Here is a 13,484-nt window from a genome sequence, read left to right as displayed (position 1 = left end):
AAGCAGCTAATCATTTCTTCTGTAATGATTCTCACACATTTATTCTCACAAAACTAACAATAGTGTGTCTCTCCGGTAGTCCTGAGCCACTCGGAGGAGTTCTTTGCCATCACAGCTCTCCCAGATATATTTAGAAAGATGCCCTGAAGAGGTTTTGACTGAGAGAGAATGGCTGAATAGCTTCAGTAAGACAAGCTGGGAGAGGAAGAGAGTTAAGGCTCAAGAGAGGCATGATCGGATCTGATTATGCCCGTTGATTGCAGACCATATAGCATACACAATTGGGACCTGTACTGACCAATTAGGTGCTTAGGTAATGAGTCCCAATGGCGTGTCTGTTAGGTTTGTTTCCAGGGAAGTGAGAGCTGGCAAGAGGTTTTCAGACAGTTAGATGCTTGACTGTCTGCCACTCTCTCACTTTTCCCTCTCCATCTCTTCTTTTGCCTCTGTCTCTATCACCTTTCATTCCCTCCATTTCCCTTTTTTCTCACTGCTGCTCCAGTCCCTCCCTGGAGGAAGAAGGTGCTGTTTAAAATTCAGATTGGGTTTTGTACAGTGGCCCTTTCGCCCAGCTGAGTGAGGCCTGTGGAGCGCCATTGAACACACGGACAAAAAGAGAGGGAAAAAAACCTCAATGACATAATTAAGTCTCAATAGAGTCAACGGAAAAATAGAACCACCCCTATGGATGTGGCTTTATGATTCCCTGTGGGCTACATTCATTTCAGTGAAGTATACACAAGAGACAGAGAGATGGACTACATTCAAGAGCCCATGACAAAATAATGAAGACATTCATCATTACGTGCATACAGCTTCACAATAAAACATATGAAAAATGGTTGCAAAGATAAAGAGAATGACCTCCGACTGACAAATGGGAGAACCTAGTCCATCGTTCACAATGGCACCAAATAACTTTTGCCCCTTGGCTCGTCTCCCCCTCTTGTTAAACAGGATATGTGACTCTACAAGTTCAGCTCTGACAGTTCGCTCAATGGAAGTGATGGCAGCTGGGTGATGGCGCCGCGGCAGCTACTGACCTTGTAGCCCTGGTTGATGCCGTTGATGAACTGGGGGTTAGGGGCGGTCCACGTAAAACGGATAGTTGTCGAGTTGACCGCCTCGGCCTGCACGTTGCCAGGGGCGATGGTGGGTACTGGGACGGATGAGGAGAGGAAGGAAAAAGGGCGACAGAAAGGAAGAAAAGAGAGAGAAGGATAAAGAAGTGGAAAGGCAAAAAAAAAAGAACAAAGGTGTGTGAGCGCCTCTCAGTCAACTGGTGGAAGTCTGCCTGCATCTATTTTGATGTCAGTATTGATCGCTGCTGCTCAGGTCAGGGCAGATGCTGCCATCACTCTCTTTCTGATGACACTGACACCTAATACCAGGGCTCTCTGTGGGTTTGCTTGTGGCTGTGTGAGCTGCTTATGGATTTCAGGGGGATGTGACACTTTTGTGTGGTCTTTGCAAAGAAGAGTTAAAGGTAATGCAGTTGGATCACGGTGGGCTGACAGAAAGATACATGAAACTGGAGGCTTACTGGAAGATTTTTGTTGGTGTATAACAGCAGGTTATTGCATCTCAGCCCTATTGAACGTGCATATTCATCAGAGAGGCTTATTAAATTTAACACATACAAATGCAGACTCATTGAAAATGGCACATCCAATATTAAAGAAAGAAAGCAGTCAGCATATCAGCTGATTTTTTGATCAATAACACTGAAATGGGTGCTCACCTCCCTGCAGGGTCCACTCAGTCACCTTATGGCTGAATATGCCCAAACCAGCCCCGTTGTAGGCAGCCACCTCAATCTCATAGTTAGTCCAGATGATGAGGTCCTCCAGCAGCAGGTTGGTCACATCTGGGCTGGAAATGTTCTTGATTTGATAGTCGACAGGCAACCCAGTGAGACGGTACCTGATACACACAGAACAGGAAATCTGAATGATGACCAACAGAAACCTGCTGTGGATAAGAGTTAAAGTGTTTGTACCTTGAATCTGACAGTTAAGATGTTCAACTGACAAAGAGAGGACAGTGCCGTTCTTTTTTAATTTTTTTTTTTTTTTTGCTTGAGCCAAGACTTGCAGTAGACTAGACCCCCTGCTAGGGGGAGACAAAGCACCAGCAAACAAGCAATTAAAAACCACTGACGGCACTGACTGTTGTCTGGAAAAAACACCTGCTGTTTCATTTGGATGTAATGAATAAAAAGCCTAACAGAAAACCAAACTAATTACATGTTTACAAGACTTACAGTCAGTTTGGCATATTGCTGACTCTGTCTATTAGAGTCGCTAAAGTTTTTGAAGTCAAACCAGTCATTAAAATTGAGTTTTTCTCTCAAACTAAATTATTTTTAAATGCAGTGGTGTTAAGAGATGTTCTAAGGATTGCTAAGTGAAACTGGGTGAGAATTAATTCAAGTAGTGGACCAATGCAAGATAATTGACTTAGATTTGGATGGATGGGAGTGTTTGATAGTATGTGAAGGTGTTTATGCGCTGCTTAATATGGTTAGAACATTATTTTACGGTTTCTTTATGTTTGTTCATATGGGAAATTTGTTCAGATGATAAACAGATGAGCACAGCTTCAGTTCCACCTCATGCTGAAAATCAAACATGTAACTTCCCAGGTAAGGGGCGGATGATCAGACGTCTTACCGGACGGTGTAGCCCCTGAGGATACCGTTCTGGTGGCTTTCCGGTGGAGGCTGCCACTGGATCATGATTGACTGGTTGGTGCGACCGCTGGCGATGACGTTCTGCGGAGGAGCACTGGGGGACTCCTCTGGGAGAGACACACTGCGAACGCACACACGCACACACAGACACACATGAACGCACGCCCAGATATGAAGAGAGAGAGGGCAGTGAGAAGAAGGATTAAAAGAACATTTTCATTCTGGAAATGATCACGGAGACTGAGCTTTAGGTTAAAACATAAAGCTTGCTCAAATGAAGCATATCAGTTTAAAGCAAAATTCCTGTACAATTTCAGTTGAAGCACTTTCTCCAAACCCTCTTTTTCTACCTCTCAAATGTTTCTAACCATTTAATTTCCTTTCTTAAAAACCCCGACCACTCTTTGTCTGCGTTTGCTCCGCAAAATATGAGTAATACCCATCCTCAGTACCACATTTGAGAAAGTCATAGGCTGCTGGAGCTGTTCACCCACCTAACACTATATATCTAACCTGACAAAACACCCTGAATGCCTAGGGAGAAGATGCGTACGAGAGATGGGAGCGAGATCAGTGGCGTTACCAAATGGCATCACAGAGCATTCAGTGCCAGACCCCCCTGCAACACACAAACAGAGCCCCCCATGGCTCTCCTCTGGCTAGCCGGCACCATGAGGTAGCGTAACAGACTGGTGGAGAGGCAGGGGTAGGGTTGAGGTGGTTGGATGTGAGGAATATGGGGGAGAGGAACGAGGAGGAACGAGGACAAGTTGTGTGAGGGTGCAGAGAGGCCAAACCCGATCTCACCTCAGGACCCCCCCCCCCCCCCCCCCGCAGGCTTTCAGAATGTGAGAGTGAGCGGGGGTGTTTGTGTGTGTGTGAGTGAGTGTAAGTGAGTGTGAGTGTGAACGCGTGTTTACATGTGATTGTGCATGTTTGTGTGTGTGTATCCACTTTGGTAAGCTTACACGTATATCCCTCTTCACTGACTCTTGACTGAAGGGATCAGTCAAAATGGTTGTCTAGGAAACGGATTTCAGCACCACAATGTACAATTTACTAACATCTGCGAGGTTGTGTAACAGATGATTCCATTTTTCTTCTTTTTTTGGACATTTCTCACTGCTATTGCCAGTTAAACCATGTGCTACAGAATCACACTGCCACACAGGAATGTTTTGGTGAATTTGAAACTATTAGGATGGATAAAAAGATTTCTTCAATAGTTTTCAATAGGAAAAGAGAAGCTTGAAGACATCTCAATAAAGGCTGCTATATATTTTGTATATATATATATATATATATGTGTGTGTGTTGATGTGGGATTGTATGAACAGCGAAATGAACGTGGATGACCTCATTGTGTGATATCTGTCTTCAGCTCACCGGTCTGTCTCCTTGCTGAACTGCCCCTTCCCCACGTCATTAACGGCACAGAGGCGGAACTGATAGGAGCGTGCCGGGATCAAGCCGTTGACCGTCACTGCCATGGACTCCGGCTCAATATTGGCCAGCAGGATGGCCCAGGGAGCATCTGGAGAAAAGAGAGTCAAATTTTACACCTTTGTTCCACATGTACACTCAATATCTCATGAAATGTAACATTTTTTTTCCCCCGAAGGAAGGAGTCTAACATTTCTAGTAATGTCACTAATATTCAGGAGGGATCGTCTATTTCATGCCTGCAATCATTTTGTCATGGCGGGTCACATTTTAAAAATTCGAATTCATTAAAAAACACTAAGTCGTGCTGAGAGAAAAAGAAGCAAGGGGAAACAGAGTAGTAGGAGAGGAGATTACAAGCCCAACACAGTTCTTACACAACATCTACTTAAGTTAAACATACTTGTTACACGCAGAGCTGTAAAGGGATTTACTGTTGCACAGCTTCCATTTCCAATTTAAGATTAAAAGGAATGATTGGCATTCTTAATTAGTCTTATTGATCATGCTTTTAAATTCTTTTTCAAGTGCTTTGCTATATTTGCTTTGCATGGCTGCATGGAGGGGAAAAAAAAATCTAAACAAGCAACATTTAATTTCTTTTTCACTCATTGCTGCAACATTGATCCCATGAGTTCCCTCTCATCCAGCCCAGCTCATTATAAATACACTGTGTAAACATGACACAAAGGGTCAGTGAAGGTAGGGATGATAGAGAAGGATGCATGAGCTGGAAAAGGCAGGATGTTACATGACTTACTGTTCTCAGAAACCTCCAGGATGTAGCGTATGAGGGGACTGTTGCCATCAAAAGGCTTAGCCCAGGCCAGGTCGATGGCTCTTTTTTCAGATGTGCTCAGCACAGCTGTGGGGTTCTCCGGGGCGTGGGGCAGCTGCCTGTGGGGAACAGCAGGACAACTTCGATAAATAAAAGAATCTCTCCCATCACAGCAAATCCTCCGCGGTGCCAAAGAGTTACCGGGCATTTTTTTCCTCTCTGAAACGTCTCTTGTATGAATCTGAAGTAAAGCTGAATGTTTTATAACAGAGAGATCAGTTGGACAGGTGATGAAATGTGGTGAGACAAGACAGCAAAGATGGCTCCTTGTCAAGATGGACACACGGGCAAATAAAAAGAGATAGATATCATCAGAGGGGAGAAATGGATTGAAAAGCATGAGGAGACAGATAGGAGGAAAACGCACAGACAAAGACATGAATAAATGAGGCCAAAGCTGGGGATCATTAATTCATTCCGCCATAAATTCAGATAAGCAGAGGCAGATTGATAGATAAACCTTATAGCAAAGGACGAATACAGACAGTAACTCAGTCAAAAGGCAGCCAGCCAACAAGACGGCCGATAGGGGGACAAAGGAAGACAAAAACAATCAGTCAGTCAGTCAGTCGGTATGGCAAACAGAAAGTTAGATGTCTCATTCATATTCAATTTACCCTTGCCGCAGTGTCTCACTGTGCAACAGTACCAGGCAAAGTTTCGGAGAAAGAAAAGATTTGAGATGACAAAAACAACACAGAGGCATTTGTACAAGTGTGTGTGTGTGTGTGTGTGTGTAGTGTCGCACATAGGGAATAGAGGAGAGGGTCCCCTGGGGCTGGAAGCGTGTCGGGTGAGAATGAGGACAGGGAAGGTGAGGAGGAACAGGCGTCATTTAAGTGGAAATGAGTCAGAGGTGTCAATAAGAACAGGCAGGATGGCAGGGAAAGGGTTGGCGGTGGTAAGCGCATGACTGGCTCTCGCATGTGTGTGAGTGTGTACACGCATGTGAACATGTTCCTGCCTGTGTCTGTGCACACAGGAGTATATTGAAGAAACAAGAGTGTGAGAAACAACAGAAAAAGAAGAAGAAAATCGAAAGTCAGGCAAGGAATAAAGGCCAGGGGAGGAGGGGTGTTGAGGTTACCTGACACGGAGGTGTGCGCTCCGGGAGTCGTTGCCGCCAACTGAGGTGACTCTGCATGTGTACGTGCCTATGTCACCTGACCAAGTTTGGGAGATGTGGAGGGTGCCATCTGCATCCAGTCGCATGCGAGGGATGGACTGGACATTGATAACTGTGCCCTCTTTCTCCCACACATGCCTGGAACACAAAGTTGTCATCATCATCATCATCATCATCATCATCATCGTCACCATCGTCACAATGTTGACTTGCACAAAATAGCTGCTTTTAAACAATAATCATGGTATTTGTCAACCTTGGTGTTATTCACACATTTATGTCCACTCTGACTATTAGTCACAATAAAATACTACTCACCACTGTCACTGCAGAGATTTGTGAAATGTGCAGTCAGGCAAGAACACTGTCAAACAAGGCAATGAGTACAAGCCTCCTGCAGATTTTCAAAAAAACTTCAATTTAACAGAAATCATCTCAAATGTTCATCTTTGAGTCTGATCAAAGGGAAAAACAGAAAAGTAGTCTCCTGGACACCCTCATCAACATCATTCTTGTCTCGACTTTTTCCAAATTACTACTGTAGAGGTGGTGAGAAATATGTTATCATGATCGGCAGCCGCGCTGAACAGAAACATGAGAATAAGACCCAAGCTGAGAAATACAGATTTTTTTTTTTTTCAAAATAAACACACCAAAGCTTTAGAAGTGGTCTCACTGTATCAAAGTCTACTGAAAAATACAAAGCAATATGAAAAAACACAGATTTGCTCCATGCAGCATGGAATGAGGATTTGCGCAAATTCTGCAAGGTGAAAATTTGCCTTGCAGCCTGAATGTACCTTTAACCTTTTGAATACAGGTAGGATATTTCCCCCAATGAATACAAACGTTACAGGTAATTGTTAATAAAGCCATGACCTTTGTTTACCACTCATTGTTAAAGGTCTCATATTGTTTAAAGGGAGATTTCCATGTGTTGTTTGATTATAAAGCAGGTCTAGGTTCAATATTAATACTGTGAAAGTATCAAAGTGCTCAGTCTACAGAAAAATGCACACAACCTGTATTCAGAAACTGAGCCTTAAAACGAGCCGTCAGGACTTCTGTAACTTTATGATGTGACAACAAATCAGTCACTACTCTCAGCCATGCCCCAAGCCCCGCCCACCTGGACCCACCGTCCAACCTTGCAGGATTTGGTTTCTCTGAGTGTTTACCTAAAATCTGCTATATTTCTATTCCATCACTCCGAAAACAGTCGGCCAATCAGAAGAGAGGCTCAGAGCTTCCTCTCTTCTGATTGGCTCACTGACCTGTTGTTACTAGAGCTCCAGAGAGAAGCCTGAGAAAATGACACTGAGATGGTTTTTGGTTCTTAAAACCACAAACATATCTTGTTATGGATCAACACTTCAAATAAAACACAGAAAAGTGTAAAATATGGGACCTTTAAATCATCCACACTGTAAACTCAGACTTGTTCAGGGACCTCTAGCAGCCTCCTATATTAGTATTAATTAACTTCTGCTCAGTCAAGGTGGATAATTAGTTGTTACCGTTAAATTTTTTGCTGAAAGGTTAATCTATGGACAGCACAGCATGGGAAAAACTGCTTCACATTAACAGTCCAGATGAGGATGACCAACAGATTCTGTGCATTTAAACTTCTAACCACTGTTTAAAAATGCAGTGGCAATGTCAACACTCTGCTATATGTAATATACATTAAAACACATTCAGTCATTCCAAAATCTGGCTTACATCATATAGTTTCCACCTGCTGGGATGTGAACTATGAAGTACACTTGCATGTCAGCTTTAGATGGTGGGTTAACTCTTTCTGACAGTAAAGCAATGAATAAACTGAGGTTTGCATTGTCTTCTGTTCCACCACAGTCTGAGAGGAATATGTTATTAGCAAGGTATTTCATCTTTCTCCCCTCCATCTCTTCAAACTCGCCATCAGAGCTGCCCTGCATGCATATCATAGCGGCTGACGGCTGCATATCAAACGCCGGATTCACACTCATCAAAACTGCACAGCTCAAACGTAGCTTCAGATGTCGCCTTCTCTTTTGAGCAGAAAGGGACAGAATGGTCTATTGATCGCTACTGATGTCTGCTACAAGCTTGGAATTCAGTAAAAAACCTCTGTTGTGATGGTTTGTGTGTAGCTCTGGTTTGGACAGCAGTTTGTAAAACAGAGGTGTGTGAGAAATAACTTTTGTGATGATACAGTATACACGCACGCCATTGGTTTACAAACGTGTAGCATATGTATGTGTTTGCTTTTGTTCAAATGAAAAGTCTTGGTCACAAGTTGCAGACGCAGCTTTCTGTGTTTGAGCAGTGTTTTTTTTGTGTGTGTGTTAATATGCATTCCATGGAACCCTTAACATTCCTGGGGGGGGGGTTAGACCAAAGGAAGCAGCATAGAATAAAATCATACAAACAGGTGAATAATAAATACTGTGTGCTCAGGGTAGCAAATGACTGATTAGCAACCAAAGGTGGAGAAAACAATACAGCAAGAATTAGCCGATGTTGCAGCCTCTTCATTAACACCCTTTCAGGTAGACAGAATAAAGATATGTCAGGGCAAAATGTGCGCACACAAAAATTTAGCATTCTGTCAACCATCTTTTTGCTAGCTTGCTCAGTTCCAAGTGGTCAAGTGGTCTCCCTACCAAATTCAGGATTCTGTGGTCAGGCACCCACGTACATTAGTAGATGTCTCTGAGACCTCAGGTGTTCTGATCAGGGCTTGTTTGTTGGCTACTATGGCTTTGTGAGTGTGGCTCCTACACTTTGAAACTCAAGTCTTTTCCTAATGTGTGGACTTTTTATAATCTATTTTTTCTTATTATCAAAAAACTCCCATGGAAAGATCAAAACAAACAATGAATAGAAAGATATTGAACTCTTCATCATAAGTGACCCACTAATTCAGGCAGGGTTGGCCTATGAAATTTTTGGCAGTATTATACACAATGTGAAAAAAATCCACTGATAAAAACCCAGTTAATCCGAAACATGATAAAAGAAGAATATAAAATAGATGATAAACTACAAATAATTCAATGGTGTGCTTATGATCCTGGGTTCATATGTAATAAAATGGATTGCAGATTTAAATTCTGGATCTCAAAGGGAATAACAAAATTCTACTCCATTACAGAAAACTGACAGTTAAAAGACTTTGAGAGCCTGAGAAAAGAATATGGTCTTGAAAAATGAGATTTTTACAGATATCTCCAGATACGCAACCATTTTAAACACAACATCATGAATAAAACTGAAAGGAATGATCCAATATTGAGGATTTTTATTGATGCCTATCAAAATAATTCAAACATGCGTGTCATTTCTAGGCTTTATAAAAGCCTTACGCCAAAAAAAAACCCCACACTGTAGAATACGTTAAAGAAAAATGAGAAAGGGAGGGCAACCTAATAATATCAAATGAGAATTGTTAGATGTTTGTAAACTCCAGTGGAAATGCACCAACTCGCATGTGTGGCGGGAGTTTACGCCAAACCAGAAAAGACACTTTGTGGGAGGGGATGCCAAGTGTTGGAGACAGTGTGGATTTCAGAAAGAAAAACCACTGGCATATATTTTGGGAATCGTCCCTTCTTGGCCGAGTTTAACAAAGCACCAAGAAGCGTATTTGACACTACTCTGCCCTTGCAACACTGTTTTTAGGAATTGTGATTTTCAGGCAAGACAATCAGATGAATATACGTTTGGTGTTTCCATTTCTGCTTGTACAAAAGCGCTCACGATGCGCTGGTTACTTCCTGAACCTGAGTGGATAGATATAGTAAATTACATTTATGTGATGGAAAGATTACCCTTTCTCTCCGTCTGAGGAAAACTGAATTTATTAAACTTTGGACCAAGTGGATCAAATATGTATTGATAGATTTTGTGGAAGTATTGAATGATTGACCTTGCAATGTTTTTTTTTTTTTTTTTTTTTTCATTTTTACTCTGACCTCTGTGTCTATTTGATTTGTTTATTTGATTCTATTTTACTTAGTTATTTTCTTACAGGTCTCCTTTACACATTGTTCTTATGTGCACACTTTACCTCTCCCAAACTGTACAAAGTTCTTAAATCCTGAAAAACTGTGGACGGCATAGGGAACTAAAGAATCATTTCCTGTGGTATGATCTGTAATATAAACTGCTGCCCCAAAATAAAGAATTGAAAGAAACCTAACAAACAAACAATGAATGTATCCTAGTAACAAGTTTTGTCTGTGCAGCCGTAGATGTGCCATCGAGCTTCATTGTTATCCAAAGATGATTAAAAACACATAATGTAGACACAGTGGGTGGCGAATCAGTCTCATATACACCGTCCTGCTGCACTAAGCAGTCACTAGTCCCCAACAATTGCACTATTTACACTTGCTTGATTAACATTTGCTAAAAATACAGTGCCCAGCTGTGTTAGAGAATTACTTTGTTAAAAATGAAAAAAATGGTTGAGAGACAGACTAACACACTTGGTTTTATCTTGTTGACAGCAAGAAAAATAAAGAATAACACCATACTTTAAAAACTTTAAAGCAGCTCAATACCATCCTGCTTAGACTTCCCTCTGTTTCTCTCTTCACGCTTTCATTATGTCTAGACTTCCCTGTAGCTTTTGTCTTTTTTTGTGAAGTCCTATACAGTGTAAATAATGCTACATAAACTTATTTCACTTAATACTCCTCCTTTGTGAATATACCCATACCTGACAGTTACACTGGGGTCATGTGTGACACCACAGGTCATGATGGCTTTAGTTCCTTTGATGACACTCTGGTCCTGTGGGGGGGTGGTGATCTGGGTGCGAGCTGTGGAAACAAAAGGAAGAGAGAGAAACAGATGAGGAAATTGAGCGAAGAGAAAACAGCCTACAGAACGTTCTTCCTGAGAAGGACAATACGAGAAAAAAAAAAGAGAAAGAGAAAAATCATTTCAGTTTAAATGACATGCTGACATTTTGTATTCTGTTCCTTGATGGCTTCTTGCAGAAAACACACCCAATGATGACTCCAAAGTTGCACAGAAGAATGTTTTTTGTGTCCGGAGGAATTGAGTGCAGCTTTATCATTATACTGCACAACCTTGTTTCCCCATTCTCTGCTAAATGGACATGCCTCTCCTCCTCTCTCTCTTCTGTCAAGTTCCTGTTTTTGAATGAATGTGAAGGGTCGTTCAGGCACTTACAACACATAACATCAGGCGTGTGTGTTTTTCAAGGAACATAAAAAAAGGCCTTATCCGTCCAATCCCTGCACACTTACCCCAAACCACGAGGTCAGCGGATGCCTCGTCGATGCCCCTGGAGTTGCTTGCCATGCAAGTGTAGGTCCCTGCATCTGAGATGTGTGAGGGGGAGATGAGCAGGCTGCCTGACTCGAGCAGGGTGAACCTGGGCAGCTGAACTGAACCGCTGGCCAACACGCGCTCACCTGAAGTGTGTCAATGGGCAGATGAAAAAGGAACACGAGAGAGGAGATGGATAAATAGAAGGGTGGGGAGGGCAATTCAGGGATAGAAAAAGAGAGGAAGGCAGATTGTGAGGAAAAACAAGGAAAGTGTTTTCTTGATCTGCTATTGGGATGAAAACATGGAAAAACCCGGCGCAGAGTAAATCCAGGTAAAGGAATCCAATCAGGCTTTATTTGTTAAGCCACAGCAAACTATAGTCCCATGTGTAATAGATAAGAGACATCATAATCCCTCGTTGTGTTATGTGTATATGTGTGTGTGTGTGCATATGTGTGACAGAGACCTTTCTGCCAGGTGATAGCTGGTCTCGGAGCACCAGAGGTCTCGCAGTGCAGGATGACTGACATTCCGTCAATCACTGTGCTGTCGGAGGGTCCGGCTGTGATATTCGGGGCAATGCCTGAGGGGAGACAATCACACGCACACGGAATAAAAAGAGAGCTGAGTACAGTAATGAGAGAAGGTAAGAGGGTTATAAAGATGAGAGAATAACTGTCTGTGGCAAAACCCCACTTCAAACGCATTTCTCGCAAGCACCAGCCTGCTGCATCTCAGTGTTTAGTCAGTGCTTTGTCCCACTAATTCTTTCATTGACACAGCCTTCACCTCAGTACCATAACTGTCTGCGGCTGGTCTATTTTTCGCACTCGCAGAGATAGTGGAAATAGGGAGAGGAGGAAGGAAAATGACTGCGGGAGAAGCACAGAGAGAAAGAGAAGGTGCTATGTAGATAACTAAAATCCCTATCTGTGATATGCAATAAATCAAAGCTTTTATAGGATGACAGAAAACTGTATCACTCCCCAGAGAAAAAGGAGAGAAGAGGGTGTTTGTCATAGAAGCAATGTGGATCTCAGGACGGAGGAGAGTGGGACAGAAGGAAAAGTAGGGGCATTAATGTGTTCAGGAAAAAAAAAAGGAGATGATAAGATGAGATCTGGAGAGAAGAAGAGGAGACAGTGTCAGGGAGAGAAAGAAGGAGAGATGGAAATGGAAGGGGTGAGTTAGCGAGATAGAATATCATGAATTCTGATAATGTGTTGCAGCGTGGAGTGAAGGCAGCAGGAACTGAGACAAAGTGAAGAAAATTAGATGTCAGAAACTTGTCAAACAGATGCACAGCACGAGTAAAATTACCAGTGATTTTCACATTCCACTACAGCCACTCAGAAAAAAACATACATGTACAAGTTCACAGTCACTTAAGTGATCAAATTTTAGGCACTAAAAGCTGTATTAATGTTGAGTCTTTTTATGTGGAGACGTAAACTCCAGTGTAGGCCTAATTGTCAATTTATATACGAAGATTCAAGAGTTTTAAAAACAGACTTCTTAAGTACTGACAGAATGTAAAAAAAATATATAAATCTCTGTGAAACTAAATAATAGATGTGAAGGAATATAGTTCTGTCACAACAAATAACATTATGTAAAAATAGACTACTGCACACACATATGTGCAGTAATAACACCCTAATCATGTTATTATAATAGTACTGATGGATAAAACATTACGACCACTCACAGATTAATCTAATAATGGTTATCATCTTGTGACAATGGTACATGTCGAGGTCTGGTATGTATCGGACGGTAATATCAGAAACAGTCGGTTCTCGTAAGCTACAGTATGTGCTGGCTGTGAGAGAAACTGGCACGACACGTGGAACGACATGTCCACCGTCGAAAGGGGCCTAAAATGGGCACGTGGGTGTTGGAACGGGACCTTGGAGCAATGAAAGAAAGTTGCCTGGTTCAATGAGTCGAGTTTTCTCCTACATCACATGGAAGGCCAGGTATATATAAGACATTTACCAGTCACTACCAGAAGTGATGGTACTAGGGAATGTGATGTCAGTTTGACTCGAGCCACCATCATAAACTTGATGGCAATGGTATTCCCTGATGGCAGT

At 42.2% G+C, this 13,484-nt stretch overlaps 1 protein-coding gene across 6 annotated transcripts in view; it reads right to left on the bottom strand.

Moving 5' to 3' along the window:
• The window catches only part of sdk2b (sidekick cell adhesion molecule 2b), a 267,664-nt gene that overhangs the window by 33,755 nt on the left and 220,425 nt on the right, over window positions 1–13,484 (bottom strand). For all 6 annotated transcript variants that reach the window (XM_056365698.1, XM_056365696.1, XM_056365699.1 and 3 more), the window contains exons 10-18: window positions 11,855–11,971; window positions 11,364–11,531; window positions 10,808–10,910; window positions 6,061–6,237; window positions 4,896–5,032; window positions 4,079–4,226; window positions 2,673–2,813; window positions 1,742–1,923; window positions 1,044–1,159 (exon numbers count right to left, since the gene is read on the bottom strand). In XM_056365698.1, the coding sequence (XP_056221673.1) occupies window positions 1,044–1,159; window positions 1,742–1,923; window positions 2,673–2,813; window positions 4,079–4,226; window positions 4,896–5,032; window positions 6,061–6,237; window positions 10,808–10,910; window positions 11,364–11,531; window positions 11,855–11,971 (1,289 nt within the window). The remainder of the gene's footprint in view (window positions 1–1,043; window positions 1,160–1,741; window positions 1,924–2,672; window positions 2,814–4,078; window positions 4,227–4,895; window positions 5,033–6,060; window positions 6,238–10,807; window positions 10,911–11,363; window positions 11,532–11,854; window positions 11,972–13,484) is intronic.

The sequence above is a fragment of the Seriola aureovittata genome, chromosome 21 (assembly GCF_021018895.1).
Source record: "Seriola aureovittata isolate HTS-2021-v1 ecotype China chromosome 21, ASM2101889v1, whole genome shotgun sequence".
Classification (NCBI taxonomy): domain Eukaryota; kingdom Metazoa; phylum Chordata; class Actinopteri; order Carangiformes; family Carangidae; genus Seriola; species Seriola aureovittata.
The sequence above is the reverse complement of the archived record's forward strand: the minus strand, read 5'-3'. Positions and strand labels throughout refer to the sequence as shown.